The sequence below is a fragment of the Seriola lalandi genome, unplaced genomic scaffold (assembly GCF_002814215.2).
Source record: "Seriola lalandi dorsalis isolate HSWRI2012SDOR001 ecotype SW California unplaced genomic scaffold, Sedor1 jcf7180002054216, whole genome shotgun sequence".
In the NCBI taxonomy this organism is placed as follows: domain Eukaryota; kingdom Metazoa; phylum Chordata; class Actinopteri; order Carangiformes; family Carangidae; genus Seriola; species Seriola lalandi.
The window spans coordinates 118,327-136,300 of NW_019524769.1; the positions used below are offsets into that span (position 1 = coordinate 118,327).

The 17,974-nt window shown below is 41.1% G+C and overlaps 1 protein-coding gene and 2 non-coding genes across 3 annotated transcripts; 2 read left to right on the top strand and 1 right to left on the bottom strand.

Moving 5' to 3' along the window:
* Nucleotides 1-539: 539 nt before the first annotated feature.
* prox3 (prospero homeobox 3) lies at nucleotides 540-11,495 on the bottom strand. The gene is made up of 7 exons (XM_023404088.2): nucleotides 11,401-11,495; nucleotides 8,973-9,065; nucleotides 6,598-8,477; nucleotides 6,389-6,502; nucleotides 5,552-5,664; nucleotides 4,709-4,814; nucleotides 540-2,630 (listed from the first exon to the last, which is right to left on the bottom strand). Exons 3-7 carry the CDS (start codon nucleotides 8,473-8,475, stop codon nucleotides 2,457-2,459), a joined length of 2,385 nt encoding a protein of 794 aa, XP_023259856.1. The 5' UTR covers nucleotides 8,476-8,477; nucleotides 8,973-9,065; nucleotides 11,401-11,495; the 3' UTR covers nucleotides 540-2,456.
* On the top strand, nucleotides 3,326-3,399 carry trnai-aau (transfer RNA isoleucine (anticodon AAU)). Its single transcript has one exon. It is a non-coding gene; the product is annotated as a tRNA-Ile (tRNA).
* trnai-aau (transfer RNA isoleucine (anticodon AAU)) lies at nucleotides 4,023-4,096 on the top strand. The gene has a single exon. It is a non-coding gene; the product is annotated as a tRNA-Ile (tRNA).
* Nucleotides 11,496-17,974: the final 6,479 nt, after the last annotated feature.

Genomic DNA, 17,974 nt, shown 5'->3' on the forward strand with positions numbered 1-17,974 from the left:
TTGAATGGCTGAAATCTGACCTGACATCCCAAAAGGAAAGTAGTAACTAGGGACATTTGCATTAATATGTGTGTGTTATGTGTCTGTTTAATTCTAAGCTAAATACAAAAATACCAAGCTAAGACTATAAAGCAAACATCTAGGTTTAACCAGGTCCAGAGTGAAAACAGTCATTCTCTACCTTGTTAGTTAGTTAGAAGTTTTTCTGCAAGACTCCTGTTGTTTGGATACATTGCTACAATACCAGAGAAACTGTGTGTGTGTGTGTGTGTGTTTGTTTGTGCTGTCTCAGGTGGTTAGACTTTGTCCCAGGCTGAGCCTCTTACAAAGCCATCATCCAAGTATTAGTATCAGTGTGAATGTGTGTATGTGTGTGTGTGTGTTGCTGCAGTAGTGTTGTTAGATTAAAGGCTTAACATATGATGGCATTAGTGCTGGCTACCAGGAGCTGAACGCCAGACATGGTGTGTGTTTTATGTGTGTGTGTGTGTGTGTGTGTGTGTGTGTATGTGGTGTGAATCCAGACATCACAAAGCACAAGCCTGGCATCACTTTAATTCACTGATAAGTTTAAACGTCAAAATTCACCAAAGTTTGAATGAGGCACAGATATACATTAAAGAATAGAGTATGTACAGTATAAAAGAGAGGCCGATAAAAGCAATGAGAGAAAACATACAAGATTACAATACAAAATTCAAATATAGGAAACATGCACTTGAAAACACGTCACAGATAGTTTACATATGGGCTTGTTTTCACAGAGCTGTGATGAAGCCAGAGGAGGCCTTTATCTGGGTCAGTCAACCAACATTTTCATGAACAGAAATTCATGTGTCTTCTAGATAAAAGAGTCATGATATACAGTAGATAGAGTCAAAGTCTTCTCAATACCTTTTTGGAAACAAATGTCGATATATGTTAATTGTGCAACCGGTCTATTTAGTGTAAGCATCACATTAAAGGAATACAAAATCATAAGTAATTATTCCAACAATAAGAGTACATCAAGGAAACAACAAAACATTAATTTAACTATTTTAAATTCAATATATTGTCCCATTTGAGAGAATTTTAATTACAATTTGATTACATTGTGCCATCATGTACAAAAGCTTTATAATAATGTCATATTAAACAGAGAGATGGATCCACAAGCAAAAGAAATCCACTGGCTGAAACCACTGACCTGATAGTCCTATTAAACAAGGGTCACTTCATTTTTTTATAATCTTACAATTATCCAAATTAACCAGTACGTTATGAAATATTAATTCTTTAAAGATTTTCAAACCCGGTTTGTCAAATGGATACAAAAACAAACTTCACATGAATGCAAACCTAAAAGCCTCAGGTTGTTGGAGAAAAAAACCAAAGGAAGCGCCCTCACAGCCATGGAAAAATAAGTGCATCTAAAATGTAAAAGCTGTGGGGCACACCAGATGAAAGGGGTAGTTCAGACACTCCAGGGAAGCCCAGACTCAAGGCAACAACAGGAGTTCATTTCTAGCAAACAGCAATCATATGTGATGTTCTGGCCAGTCTGTAATGTACAACTATCAACACTCCTGAGGGACAGTAGAGCACTTAAATTTTAGGTGAAGATTATCAATGATTATGCACCAAACATTACTGCATTTCCTTAAAAAAATAGTGAAAGTGACGAGGAGGGAAATGGGACCAATCTGAGAAGCTTGTTATGTACTCAGGTACTTGAAACATGCATCTGTGTAGCACCCCCGTTTGGTAACAGCTGTCAGCAGTCTGTTTCATTACTGAATGGATGCATAAAATTTTATTTTGCACGAATCATAGTAATTTACAAGAGACTGTCAGAGAATGCATATCATGTTTTCATGTGAATCAATGATGTGAGGGCGGTGCACAGCTCAGAAATTAGGACAACACATCTAAAAACAGGAGCCATGTCATGATGACACACCACACACAAGTGACTATACATATTTCTATGACATGATTGTGAAAACCTGTCTGTCCATTCCAGCTCTGTGGCTACAGTTTTATCAAACCCGTGTCGCAGCATTGTGAAGAATGTTTGGAAAGGGAATTCCTGTTCTGTTCATTTTAATTCAATGGTATGGTCACGTTCTTTGATAAGTGCAGTCACAAGACTCTTATCACCGCACTGAGTGTGTCAGCCTACTATTGACCCTGTGTGTCAGTCCATTTGTGCATGTATGTGTCTGTCCTTGTACACTATGTCAAGCAAAAACATGATCTTTTTTTTTTTCCCCCAAAATTAAGGAATTATGAATAATCAAACTGTGAAACCAAATGCATTTCCTCATACTAGGTGTCAAGCTGAGTCAAGCTGACAAGTCTGAAATGGTACAGTTCGAAGATGCTTCTATGTTATTCCCTTCTTTCAGTAAGTTTGTTTTTGTGCATGCTTTTGTGCATTTGTATACGTGTACCAGATCAAAGCAGTTCCCTCATCAGCCGACAGGACAACCGGGCAGTCTGAAGGCATCCGGTACAGGACTATCAAGCTTACAGATAATTTTATAAATCCCCTTCTTCCAGCAGGGGTCGCTGTCTCTCCCAGTCCAAATGGCTGAGTAAAACTCCCTCAGAGCCACCTCTGACACTTCAATAAACCTCTCTGGGACCTGCAGAGAGAAATCTGAGTGTCAAAGGATAAAATATTCTTACAGAATAGGTCTACAGAATTAAGTTTGAAATGGGCTTCACAAGTACACTTCACAGAAAAGCAAAAAATCTAAGAGTTACATTTTGGTAATTGTGTTTCCTGTCAGATCTAATATAATCTGGACCAACTATACCTACAAGCAAAGTAAACACCTCAACATTGTAGTCTATGATAGAAAAAAAAGTGAGTGCATAAGATTGGGTTGCACATACCAGTACAATAAAATGCACACAAAACAAAGTGCATATAGAGAAATATAAAATACACTAAAGTACAGAATGTACAAACTTATGTTCAACTATTGGACTTGGGCCAGGACTTGTTTCCATCCAGCCTTTTGTGTCCCCTCTGGCTGGTCAATGAGATACTATACAAGTTTATTCATACTTGCTTATATGTTAAAATAAATTATGTTTCATGTGAGTTATTAACATGAAACCATCTTGCTAATATAAATAAGACCTTACCAAGAGAAAATTGAGCAGAAGGAATAAGAAGAAGAATACCCTAATGTGTGTAAATTACATGTGAAAATTAATAAATCATTTACTGTTGAAAATAATGTATGAATGTATGTGATTTTACTTAAATGAAACGATGTCGTTTCTATCACAAACGGGAATTTGTTTTCAGTAAAGGCTTGGGAAAAAACAGGGCCGGTTAGCTCAGTTGGTTAGAGCGTGGTGCTAATAACGCCAAGGTCGCGGGTTCGATCCCCGTACGGGCCACGGAATTTTGACGTATCACGGCTCATTAAACTACTGACACATTCATCACAGAAAGAAAACAATTTACCACATATGTGTTGTTTACTAGAGACAATGCCACACGTATATGCTGACCTCTGACATGAATAGGCCTGTCTATGGTCAACCCATCCGTTGACAAATCTCTCAATTATTCTCCTGCCTGTGTTTGAAATAAATGGAGATTTATAGAAAAGAATAACAATTTAACCCTTTAAGAAATAGTCGTTAATGGAACAGTAAATCACTTAATTTTCTATTTCCTCCACCTCCAGTTTCTGGCTTATTGAGAGTGTTGATACTGGCTATAGAGGGGTTATCCACCTAAGACAAGTTACCTGGAACAGCACTATTTCCCAAACTAGAGACTTTCTTTGGATGGGATCACGCCAGTCTGTCAACATGTTGTGTTCATTACTTACTATACTTTTTATACTCACTACTCGCGGGTCGGACCACACAAAATGTCCACAGACAAGGGCCTCCGCCCCGTTTCCCCAAACCACACGTCTGCCATGATTGCAGTCACAGACGATACACACACATATTCACGGCAACACCACTTTCACTGTAACGAATTCTACTGACTTTCCCATATTGCATATGGCCGGTTAGCTCAGTTGGTTAGAGCGTGGTGCTAATAACGCCAAGGTCGCGGGTTCGATCCCCGTACGGGCCAAGCCGCTTTTGAAAGAAACACAACTTAATTCATCCGCAATTACCTCTTAACCTTGTAGCAAGCAGTGTTCAAATGTACTGCACTCGCTGAGGGAAACAATGTCCTTGAAACAGTATGTATACAAACTATGTGAAAGGACTGCTCTCTACATTCAATGCCATCCCAGCCCCTCTATGTGAACATAGTGTACATCCTAACATTAATAGGTGCATGCAACAACAACTTTCTTTTCACACATGGAAATTCAAGTACATCAAGCTAACCCTGCACTGGATAATGCCATTATAAACAGCAGTTAAGAGTTTGAGATGTACATTCTATTTGCATATTATTTTATACATTATACAAAATTGATGACATAACCTTGCGGTGCTCCTGTTTTGACAAAACAAAAACTGATCAGACATTGTACCAATAAAGAAATCTTGGAGCTAATTAGACTCAAGGTCCTCAGTCCATAAAAAAATTAAAACATGCATTCACTGCAGTGACAGTGCTATAAGGTATTATAGCACCCATTCAAGGACTATATACACTCATACAATTAGCAAGCTGAAAGCTATGACTGCTGTGGAAAATATACACCCTGCCTATTGACACACACTCACTTACCTGGTAGACGTTACTTTTATTGTAGTGCATGTTCAGTATACGATACAGTTCTGTATCACGGCCCACTCGCAGCTGACTCTCTCTACCCAGACGAGGTGCACCATCCCTGGGACACAAAGTTAGACAAACCCACTAATTTCAATTATGATGTTACAAAATACATGTTGTTAATAGCATTTATTTGTATAAATTATAATCAATACTAATGGACAATGCTTCTACTGTGACAGTTTTCGGCCCCATGGGTTGAAATAATAAGACATACATACATACACATTTATGTTTTAAATCTAATACAGTACGTAAGTCTTTAATAGTAGAAGAAGCACTAGTACTAGTGTTAAATAGGTCAAATAACTATGAAGAGATATATAGTTTCTGTAAATGTACATATTAACTTAAATCAGAAATGATTGATTGATTGATAATTTAATTAATCACAACTATCACTACCTCTACTATTCAAAAATAAAGGGAATATGAAAACTACATCAGAGGAAAATGGAGAACATGAACTGTTTCCAGTTGGAAGTTGCTTGTTTGATTATAGCAGATCTACATGACTGTCAGGGAGTAAACCATGATGATGCTTCACACACTGTTGCATAAAACAAGAGAACTTTGAAACTTCAAAATTTTGTAATTATTCTGCAATTTGTAATTCTTTCTTTCATGACCAAAGATGCAGCGCAACATATGCACATTATCTGATGCATAAATCAGACTGAAGATTGTGAATGTAAAAACTTGGTACCAACATGTTAGCTATAACAAAACCCAGTCAAACAATGGAAATTTTGCAGCAAATGAGTTTAACAAAAACCAGTGCCAACCCAAACAGACCGAGTGAGAGCCTCGCGGACAGCCTGTCGTGCAAAGCGCTCCATCTGGATGTAGAAGAACTCTCTGAAGTTACTGAACCATTTAATCATCTGGGAGGTCACACAGCGGTTAAACTAGACAGAGAATAGGAAAACAGCAGGAGAAGAAGTGAGCAGATAAGGACTGCATGAGAGGGGTGGTGCGTGTTAGACAAATGAATTTAGCATTTACAATAACATACTGATTTAAATTCAAATATAATTTTTGCTAGTGAGAGAAACATTTCATAAAGGAAAGTTTTGCTTTTTAAAAAAACCTTCACAATAATATAGCAGCAGTTGTTTTCTGTTGATGAGAATGCCACTTTGGCTTGTGATTGGTCTATTTTGTTGCAAGAATTTCACCGATTGCTATTATTTATAATAATTACCAGTAAGGTTTACTGAATTATCATATTTACAGACACAAGAGTTTACTGTTCAATTGTAAAATATCCTCCTTCAGTATATTTTCTATTCAATCAGTGACTGGAATACTGTATCCACTTCCAGTCTATTGCTTATTGAGAGTAATGGTTATGGAGGGATTGTCCATTTAAGAAAATATAATATCAAAGTGTATTATAACAGACTAAATGGCTGGTTAGCCATGTTAATGTGATGTATTAGCAAAATGTACTTTTATGCTTTGGTTATGGACACTAAATACATATGTTTTTCTTTTTTTAAACCAAGTTTTTTAGTTGATTTACAAAATGTGTTATATGCATGAATAGCCTTTTGTAATAGTAAAAGGTAAAATATGGCTTTGTATGAAATGTTTGAATATTGATCCATGATGGCGACAGGCTACACACACCTTGACATCAGGGAAGTACGTCTTGAGTGTGTTGGAGCTGGGATAGCGTGTGTAGAAGAACATTAGTTTGGCTTTCTTCAGATGACAGGGAGACAAGCCCTCCTGGGTGTATACATGAGGCCAGTCAAGGAGATACACGTTTCTTTAAACACACACAAACACACACACCTCTCCCCCTCATTCCTCCCACCTTAAAGACAAAAGGATATTCCTCCAGCTGTCAGGTAGAGCTCTCCTCCATCCATTCCTCCTCCTCCTCTCATTCCCCCATCTCCTCTCATCCCTCTCTCCCTCTCTCTGCCTCCGTGAGTATGACGAGCAAGGGAGGGGTCCAGGTGCCCGAGCAAAGGGATCGGGGGGAAGGACGGGTGAGACGAGAACTCCAAGAAAGGATCGGAGTTCAAATAGTCTTTGCGGGACGGGGGCAGGTGGGGCAGCTGGGGGTGGTGAAGAGAGCGAGAGAAGAGCTGCTGCATGGAGTAGTGCAGCAGCGGGAGTGGTAGTGGGGGAGGAGGAGGAGGAGGGGGAGGCGCAGGGAAGGAAGAAGAGGAAGAAGAAGAGGAGGATGAAGATGGATGGAAGGAGGAGGAGGAGGGGTCTTTGGGTTGTGAGGCTGGGGGTAAGAGGGGAGGGTGAGAAAGAGGAGGAGGGCGAGGTAGAGAGGGGTGATGCAAGGAGAGGTTTGGATGAGAGGAATTTAGGTGGGTAGAGAGAGGTGGGCCAAGGAGTGGGTGGGCCTTTCTAATGTCAGGTGACCTTTGAACAGCCAAAGGCATCGTGAGATCTGATGGCTCGGTGCGATGTGACTGTCCTGGAGGCCCGATGCTCCCATTGCTCATCTTCTGGAGCTGCTTCTCTCTTTCTCCGTCCTGCCCCCCCATCTTTTCCTCCTTACCCCTTGCCTTTTCCTCCCCTCTTCCTCTTGTTAATAGTCCCATCCACACTCCCCTGTCCCTCCCTCCATCATTTCCTACATCAGATGGGAGAAAGGAAATGGCGGCAGGAGGAGAGGAAGGAGTGAAATCTGTTGTTTCGGTGTAGAGGCGAAGAACTCGGTCGATGACCCGGGCCACAGCACTGCCCAGCTCCAGCTTCAGTGCCTGAGCAAACTTCTGCCCTCCTTCCTCACCCTCATCTTCTATCCCTCCATCCCAGTCTCCTCTTACCAGTCCTCCACAATCCAACCACAACCCCGCTCCCTCCATCATGCCCTCCAAGTGCAATCCTCCGCCTCTTCCTCTCTCCATCCTCCCTTCTCTCTCTTTTTGCCTCTCTTCTCTCCGCTTGTGGGTGTGGAAGTTGTCAAAAGGGGAAGCAGAAAGAAGGGAAAAAGATTCTTTCTCCATCTCGCCACCATCAATATCTTCTTCATCATACATCCCTTCTGTAATGTCCTCCTCCTCCATCATCCCTACATCTCCGTCTCTCCCATCTGTTGCTCCTCTGTTTCCATTTCTGCGTCTCCTTTTCTTCTCCTCCTCTGCCATGTGCTTTTCCCCAAAAGCCCTCCATACTTTCTCCTGCAGGGCCTGCAATCTCTCTCTTGCCTCCTCCAGCTGCTCTTTCAGCTCTTCCCTCTCTCGTCTCTTTCCTTCTCTCCCACCCCCGCGCCTCCTACCTCCCTCGTCGGCTTCTCCATCAGCCTCTACATCCCTCTGTCGGCTCTCCAGCTTCATCCTCTTAACTTTTAAGACATCTTGACTCCACTCTGCTGCGAGAGCGGCATCACTGTGCCTCTTCTTAACCTCCAACAAGCTGTCCTCTCCCTCCAGGACTCCGTCTTCTCCTCTTTCCATCCCTTGCTCCACCTGTTCATCCCTTTCTCCTCCATCTTCCTCCAAATTTCTATCTTCCAGGTGCCTGTGTGTGCTCATGTTGGAGTTGAGTTGCCCTCCAATCCTCCTGGATGCTCCGCCTGGCTGGAGGAGGTGATGAATGAGGGGAAAGCCAGGAGGCCTAAAGGCAGGAGGAGGGCGACCTGCACTGGGCTGGGGATGAACTCCAGGGAGATCTGTTGAGCTGAGAGTGGGTGCAAATGTATGTATCTGGGGTGAAGAGTCGCTGAAAAGATCTGTGGGTGAATCCATCACTGAGGGGAGAGACACAAGGACACTTCAAGGGTAAGTTCACCCAAATTAAAAATAATAAGTATATTTTCTAATTTATATTTCTAGGTCATTCTAGCCGTGCAGATAGTTTGGTTTTACTTGGAGATCTTACTTATTTAGACACACATGTCTATGAGATGAATGGAATTTATTTTGTGGTAATTTGTAGCCCATTATTATTATTTTAAAAAAGCAATGGCAACATTGGCATTAGCAATAGCAACAAAACATTGCTCCTGTTACTCTGGATAACCCAGAGATCTTGCTGTGAACAGTTTTCAACAGAATCACTCCACACAAAAGAATTAGTTCTTATTAAAACAGTTGATAGTGTGTTCTGTGGATTATCTAGGAAAACAGGAATCTGAGAGATGCTGCTTTTGATTTTTTTCAATGTCATTTTTGGTGCTGTCAAATATAAATGATGCCATATAATGATTCTGTATTAATATAACAGGCACATGACTTCAACTTACCTGGACAGCAAAACAGGTCACTGTTCTGTCAAAGGTCGCAGCCACTTTCACTTTAATAGTAATTAGAATGAGCTGAAATGTCCTGGCATAGAGCTGAAAAATATAAGCATATATTGTGAGAGTGTAAGTTAAGCCAAGAAACATGAATTCCTCTGTGGTCTTAACATTTGTTCAGAGGGTTGATATTCTCCTCCATGGCCTTCAAACGTGTAATAGGAAGAAACAGCGTGCTGAGACTCAACAAAGAACGTGTCAATGCAGGTCAACAGACTGGGGAACAGGCTATGTGGTGGTGGTGCAGTAGGTTAACATCTGGCTCATGATCTTTGTCACATATCAACCTCCTCTCTTTACGCTAGCTTTCCTGTTTCTCTCAACAGTGTGACCGTCTAAGAAAGCACCATCGTCATGAAAATACATGTAACAAAATGGAGGGAGGTAACTAAGGGAGGTAATGTGGATCTTGGCACCTAGCAGAAAAGAGAGGTAAAAATCACAGAACAGTTTTGCTACAACATTGTTTTCTTTAGGTTTTACTGGAATATTCGGGTCATTAAAACACTGACGGTGTATAATTCTGCATGGCTTCCCTACAATACCTGGAAAAGCTTGTAAAATGGAGAAGAGTGAACACTAAGCTTATGAATAACAGTACATCTCACTATTTAATCAAGATCAAAAACAGACATCCCCATTCCCTTTTTGTCAGTATGTAACCTCCTTTCCCTCTGGACACCCCTTTCCCCTTTTCCTTCCTCTCTATCCCTCTCTCATCCTCTCTTTCCTCTCCTCTCTGTGTTATCAGTTCAGGCAGCTTGTTAAGCACTGTTTGATCAGAGTGTTTACCATCAAACACACACTCCCGCACACCACACATACACATTCACACAAAAGCAAAAGAGGCTTGAGAGTGGGCTAACAATGGTCAATGGTCCTTGGGGAGGGAAATAGAGTGAGAGCAGCATGTATGTATCTGTCTGTGTGTTTGTGCATATACGAGAGTGTGTGTGTTAACAGTAGTCCTACTTAGCTTTGATAACACCCCTAATCCACTTCAGATGGATACACTACCACTCACCCACCAGAAAGATGGAACGGATGATAAATGGACAGATGTAAGGACAGACTGAGAGAGGTACAGTAGGTAGACACACACAAACACAAAAACTATTTAAAATGTCAGGCCAATTGAGACATGATTATCACTGGTGGCCATTAAAATGTATAAGATGAATAGATAGATAGATAGATAGATAGATAGATAGATAGATAGATAGATAGATAGATAGATAGATAGATAGACCAGTGCATAGGTCCCATGGTGCAACATGAAGAGAATAATCCTCCTATAAATAGCTAAATATCAATTATTCAAATGCCCTCTCCTCTCTACTATAATACAACCCAGATGGCAAGCCAGCCAATGCGCTTATATCAGGGACAGATTAGCTTTTCAAAGCCAGTGGAAAGCTGCACAAAATACAAACACTGAGCAATGAAAATGAAAGCTATTAACCACTAGATTAGACTTAAGAATGCTGCTGTTGGACAGATGAGGCTGTCACTGGGAAGACTGACAGGAAAGGGAACGCACACTGAATTAAACACACACAATTTACTGGTATCAAATAATGTATGTCAGTAAATTATATTTGTAAATATTAATCTGGGGTTTTTGTGTTGTTAGCACATGCAAGCAACATAGGCAAAAGGAAAAAAATCAAATAGACCAACAAGTTACTCATCTAATCTCAAATATTGGGCTTGCAGGTCTATTTGCATGCATTTATTCAAAATATGTATTTTTGTGGCAAAACTGTACCACATAAATAAATAAAAATCAACCTGTCAGTAATGGAAGTAGACTCTGTGTGTGTGTGTGTGTGTGTGTGTGTGTGTGTGTGTGTGTGTGTGTGTGTGTGTGTGTGTGTGTGTGTGTTCCTAAAATATACAATATTGCAAATAAATTTAATAGAGTCAACAGTTTGATCTGTTACATTTGTTTGTCTGGGTGTATAATATCTACAGGGCATTTTTATAACTTTGTTTTAAATGATTTTGATTATAGGCTATTGTTCATCTATCTATCTATCTTTCTATCTATCTATCCTTCAATCCATCCATGCTGAAGTAAATAATGTTACTTTGAATAATATATATGTTTGAAGCCTCCGCGTGGCAGCATCTGCCGGTTCTGCCACGCGAGAGGAATCCGCTTTGACCATTCTCACGCACGAGCTGTCAGTTTGTGTGTGCGCGCGCGCCCGTGTTGCGTCCTGTGACTAATTGGCAGCGGTGGACTAATGTCGCAGTATGAAAGAAAAAATAAACACACGGAGAGATAGCAGACACGGACCCTCACGGTTTATCAAACGTGTCATATTTTAAAAATTACGTTGTGTTTGAAGTTTTATAAAAATGAACTCACTCAGTCACAGGCAAGAGCTCCAGCGGTGTCCGCTCCCCGAAGCCTCCCACTCCAGTGGCCGCTCCTGTGCGCTCAGCCTCGGTCGACTGTCTTCAGCTGGCACCGGACGGGCCTCGGACATCAGTGCGGGCACAGAGGAACCAGCCAGCAGCGGGTTTCCGGCTATTTCCCTTTCCCCTCTCCCTTTTTATTTGTTCTTTGTTCCGTAACTCTCTCAGTTTCACTCTCACCTTCAACTGCCTCCTCTTTTCTCTAGTTGTGTCACTGTGCAGGTTTTTTGACTCCCTCGCCAATCCGTCTATCTTTGGTTGGCATCATCCTCACGCGCTGCTCCCGGTGTAGAGTGGCGCGCGGTGGGCGGGCGGGCGGACTCGAGAGCTGTCCACTTGACGGTCCGGTCCCTCCCATGTTGGCATGACCCAAAGTATGTGCGCGCACGCACACACACACACACACACACACGCACACACACACACACACACACACACACACACACACACACACACACACACAAGATGCTGGTTTAAACAGTGTGAAGTAATGCTAACTGATTTCAAATTAAAGCAATTACCTCTTTTGATAATTCAGGATAGCAACAGTTTGTTGCAGATTGCTAGGCTACTTGTTCGCCACAGACACACCCACAGGTATATAGACAGACATGATATGTGGACAGTCTACCCTGACCAAGACTTATAGGGGCATTTCTCAAGGCCAAGCAGACTCTAAACTGATGAAACTACATTACAATAGTGCAGTCGCAGAGTTTTAGCAGCATATTCTCAGATCCTGTAAAACCCATATTAACCATTGAAAGTCAGGTGGTCATTCATTAACAGTTTTATCTTACCAAAGGCATTTCCTTTGAGATACAGCACAGAAACTGAGCATGGAAAGAGATAATTACAGTTTGGTACAGTTTGTTAACATTTTCTGCAAAAGAAAATGCATTTTTTAACATAATATAATGATATTGATATTAAGGTAACACATCACATTTAAATCAAATATTTTGTTATAAGATGTTTAAATGGTCTGCCATCAAATTTAATCATAGCTTTTAATGACTTTAACACACAGTCCTGAAAATGTCTGTAGTATTTAGGGATATTTAGGGATTCTATAGCATTGAAATATAACCAGGGTGGTGGAGTAACCCTCTTGATGATTGCAGTATGAAGGTAAACAGCAATCTACGGCAGAGTACAATTTGAGAGGAAATGGACGATATTTTGAATAAACGCAGGGAAACTACCCTGTTTGTTGTGGCCTTTCAGCTGCATCATACTGTTTTTAGTGAAGTCTCATTAAAACCCATGATTAAACAGAAACATCCTGTTTCCAGGAAAACATTTGAGAAGACGCTTGACCTTGAGCAGCCCTTTGTTACCTGTTGCTGGGAATGTTGCCCATGTGAACCTGCTTGGAAACTGTTAACAAGGTTTTACGATAAGAGCAGGGCCAGTTTTCATTCCTCAGTTTGTTCTGTTGCTCTCTCTCTTCTTATCTCTTTTTGAGGATCATTTGTTTTTTTTCACCAATCCGACGCATCACCTGAGTAACCTCCAATTTTACTCCCTCTCTCTGTCTGTCTCATCACATCTCAGTCTTTCTCTACTCCTGATTAAAAACGGTTAGGCACTGACTGAAAGGTCGCAGTTGTTATGGAAACGAGGCTGGTAACAAAAGCTGGACACACGGGTACAGAGGGAGAGAGAGGGGGGAGAGAAAAAGAGGGAGATGTGTCTGAATAAACATAAACATGCAGAGAGGAGGAGAGGGCAGGAAAGAGAAAGTGAGTGAGGTCTGAATAAATAAAAACATGCAGCGGGAGGAGGGCAAGAGAAGGCAAGGTCATGAAATGATGGCTCCATCTGCAATAATAAATAACAAAAGATAATACCAGGTTTTTGTCATTCTAGGAAGACAGTCGAGCCACAAAGGTGTGTGTGTGTGAGAGAGTGTGTATTTGGACAGAGTGGCAGAGTGGGAGAATGCAATTGATAGATAATACATGGATCTGCAGCACAAGCTGGAGAATACTAAAAAGCACAAATTGTTCACAGAAAAGCCTACCAAAAAGCCTGAAATTGTGTGCAAGTGTGTGTGTCTGTGTGTGTGAGTGAGTGCGGGAACGTCATCTCTCCAAGGGCTCATATTATGTTAACCACTTAGACCAACATCAAACACACTCTCTCTCTCTCTCCCTCTCTCTCTCATACACGCACATAGGCACACTTCAGTAGAAGCATGAAGGTGCCAACCATATAAATAGGACATCCCAGAGCGAGAGATAGAAAAAGAAATGGAGTGACAGAAAGAAAAAGAGGGAAAAGAGATTATAAATTCAAAGGGGAGACACAAAGGGGTGAGAAAAAGGATGGGGGGAAAGAGTGGAGTGAAAAACAGCGAGAAATAGAGAGGGCAAGAACAGGGGGGTTGAGGACAGATAGATATGAAAGGATCAATAAATGGCATAAAGTGTATGTTCATTGATTTACTTACATGCAGAGAGTGAGAGGGGAGAAAGATCGACCGAGTGAGAGGGGGGAAAGGGAGGATAGAAAAAGCAGGGAATATACAAAGGAGCAGAAAGAGGGAGGGCAATGCAGATAGGAAGAGTTGAGTAAAGAGAAGGCAATCCTGACATATCCACAGACAGCAATAATAAAGAGGAAACAACACAACAATGTGAAGTGAGGGTGTATGTGTGGCATAAAGACCTAGATAAACCTGCATTAATCAATATTTTTATATTAACTATGGGTCAGATGACTATGCATAATGTGACAGGGGTTGCTCATAGTGATGGACCTACAAAGAATTAGGTTTCCCTAAGCTCTATAGAACATTTTATCCTCTTTTAGCTCATTGTTTTGGTTTTCCCTTCATTTAGATTCATCCTGAATTGCATTATTAAGTCCCTATATTAGGTTTCTGTGTATAGTTTTAAAGAACCCAATTATGTGTATAACGTACAAAATGTACAAAAAATGTTTCATTACACAATAATATTTGTGGAGCTTCAGATCACCTTCCCTGTATCACAACTGTTTTCATTTGTTCTCCTAACTGACAGCAAGGCCTGATGAACTATACATAAAATGCATTGTTCTGTCTTCCTCTTGCAAACAATGTGGAGCAAAATACCAAGAAGTTAGTTTAGTATAGTTCCGTACTGCACCTCCATAAACTTGGGAACTCATAAGAGACAGAAAAAATTATATATTCTAGATATTCTTATTTTAGGTCCCTTGTATGGGTTAAGCTCTGACATCAGCAGGGTTATTTTTCCATACCTTCTAAAGAGTCATGAAAGAAAAGTCCACATCTGTTTTCACAGGCTATGTATTAGACCTCTTCCTGTCAGTCATAAACTGAACTTTATGTATAAAAATGGCTGAGTTGTCCTTTAGGTTTTCTTCATTTGAGTCTTTTGCACTGACTCACACTAAATGATTTTCACACTATGCTAAGTGTGGATTTCATTATTTGTATTCAGTTGTATTAAAAATGCCACTGACAATACTTCTCACATAACAATCAGGACCTGAGCTGAAGTGAAACAGACACTGAGAGGCAGATAACATATGTCAAGGCAGGCAGAAACAGAGAGAGAAGCAGGTTGGAGCAGAGCACGGGAGTGAGACAGATAGAAAGAGAATGAGTGTGTTTGTGTGTGAGAGAGAGAGATGGGAGTGCGAGAGAGCGACAGAAGTATACTCAAATAGCTGAGGGCAAGGTGACAGAGAGAAACAAACGGACAGAGAGGGATAACAAGCTCATAGAGGGGGGATTGTGTGTGTGTGTGTGTGTGTGTGTGTGTGTTATAGAATGAGAGGAAAAAAGAAAGAGACATAGGGCGGAAGGGGAGAGGGATAAAGGAAGTTGAGCGAACAAAAACAAAAACAGTGTGTGTGTGTGTGTGTGTGTGTGTGTGTGTGTGTGTGTGTGTGTGTGTGTGTGTGTGTGTGTGTGTGGACAGCCAAAGGTGTCAGAGTGTGCTATTTGGCTTAATGATGACCCACTGGGCATGTAGGTCATAACGGTTTGTGTCTCAAAGCCATGACTGTATGCCTGCATGCATGCATTAGTGTGTGTGAGCGTATGTGTGTGTAAATAGAAACTCGCTACACACACACACGTGTAAAGTGGGTCTCTTAGCATGCGTTTAAGAGTGTGTTTGGTCAGAGGTTGGAGAAGCAGTTTTTCTAGCTGGTAGGACTCAAAAGATACTTACTTACACACACACACACACACACACACACACACACACACACACACACACACACACACACACACACACACTCTCATGTGCACCCACACATGCGGTGAATCCAGCTTTGGCGTCGACGCTCACACCAACAGCTGCCCTTCATGTCATACATACACACGTAATGCACCATGTATGGCACTAAATTATGCACAAATATACACACACATCTCTTTCTTTTGATCTCTCATGATAACACACACATGCACATACACACACGTTTGCTCTCTCATATACACACACACACACACACACACACACACACACACACACACACACACACACACACACACACACACAGGGGGAAGCTATTATGCTCTCAGGCTGGAGTGTTTTGATGGTATAATTGCAGTGACCAGTGAGGAGAAAGAGACAGAGGGAGGGATGGAAAGAGGGATGGGGATGGAGGGAGAGAAAAAGAGGAGAGTGCTGACACTCTCAGCATGCTAATGTTGTGAGGCTCTACCCCCCCTCTGGTTTCATCCCTCTCTCCCTCCCTCCCTTCATCTCTTTGTCTCTCCATCTTCTTCTCTATCTCACATCCTCTGCATTTCACAGGTGCAGCACTAGAAAGAGAGATGGATAGAAAGGAGAGAGAGGTGGAAAGATGAGAGGAAAAGAGGGATATATAACAGGATGGAGCAATGTTATCTCTCGCTTTCTCTGCCATCCCTCCATCCTCTTCAAGCTCCCCACAATGCTCAAAACAAAGCATGTAAAAAAAAAGAGGTACGAGGGGATGAAAATAGAGGAAGAGGGAGGGTCAGTATTTTCCATCCCTTTAACAATGGAGGGATGATCTCTGCTTATCCTCTAATCACATCCCTCCTTTTTTCCTCTCCTCCATCCCCTCTGTTATCTCTCATTCCCCGCAACCCCTCTTGTTCTCATCTGGTGAGAGAAAGGGTAGCCTTTTCCTCTCACCGGCCTCTCTTTTTTGTCGCCTCTCCATCTGTTTGTCCTTCCAGTCCTGCCTCCATCCCTCTCTCCTCTCTAGAGAAGGGATTCTGCTGTATGGTACTGATCTCTTTCCTCTTTTCCCTCTCTTTTGCATCCCACTCGCCCAACCCTTCTCCTTTTTTGTGTCGTCGAAAATACCAAAACTTTAACCTTAAAAAATGAGGTTATCCAAAACCAGTGCGTTGAAGCTCCTGCAAAAGAATGAATTCTCTTCTCTCTACTGGGGTGAATAGTTAATAAGATGAAATATGTGTTTATTAGCACAATATGGCCTATCACTGGGAAAAATACTGTACTCACATACGTTATCAGTCTATTAGTGCTCTAATGCATCTTATAACTGTTCTTTAACCAGGTACAATGTCAAAAGATGGACACAGGAAACATAGTTTGCAGCAGGGAATTGGGGGAAGTAAAGCAGCACAAGCATATACTGCCATACATACAAATGGATGATGGACATAAATAATATACACCTACAACTACCATCAGTATGACAAGTTAGCAGCGGCCTGATAGTGATGTTTGATGCTATTTTGCTCTAACAAAATGAGTTATGAGTTATGAGTAATACGTATATATACCTTCCCTGGGGATTTTTTTGTACATTCAGTATATTTAACACAAGAAAAAGCAGAATTAGAAGAGTTCATCCTGTGCAGTGTAGGTTCTAGTTTCCTCAATAGTCCAAAAGGTTATTTTAGTAACTACTGAACTAAACTGCAGCTTTATAAACGAAATTGCTCAGCTGAGGAAAACTAATATGAGATTTTGCAGATTTGTAAGTGTTCAAATTGAGGATTAGGAGTTTCTGCACTAGAGGTGTAATTGTCATGATCTAATAGCCAACAGTGCCCCTCATAGGTAATGATGTGCTACTGCAAACATGCAAACCTATAAAACCTTCAACAACCACTGGATTCAGTTGAGCAGCCATTGTATATTTAAGGACAGTAACACAGCATGGTGGGAAGAAAACTCTGAAATGATATACAAATAATTGAAAATACCGCTGACTACAAAACAAACAATAAATTGTTATGCTGAATAGTTTAAAATCAATTGTTGTTACGGCTGAGAAGCACTGCAAAACACCTCAGATTGGTAGTTTCTTGCCAACAGAAATAGAAAACAGAAATATAAAAGCAATTCTGGGTTGGTACAATATTATAATTCCACAGCAAAACAAATTATGTGCATTGTAGATGGTGAGTGATTCAGACTATAGGCTGACAACTGACTGGGTTAGACATCCTAAAATATCCTGGCCTGTTGACAGTTATTTTGACCATCTGATTAAGGCATGTAATAGTTTTACCAAGAACTGTTGAACTGACTGCT

What these genes read in the sequence shown, in the direction of transcription:
- prox3 (XM_023404088.2), bottom strand. Translation starts at nt 8,475, where the DNA reads ATGGATTCACCCACAGATCTTTTCAGCGACTCTTCACCCCAGATACAT. An exon ending in CGTACTTCCCTGATGTCAAG is followed by an intron (nt 5,665 to 6,388) that starts GTGTGTGTAGCC and finishes TTCTCTGTCTAG; the next exon opens with TTTAACCGCTGTGTGACCTC. An exon ending in GTCCGCGAGGCTCTCACTCG is followed by an intron (nt 4,815 to 5,551) that starts GTCTGTTTGGGT and finishes TTTGTGTCCCAG; the next exon opens with GGATGGTGCACCTCGTCTGG.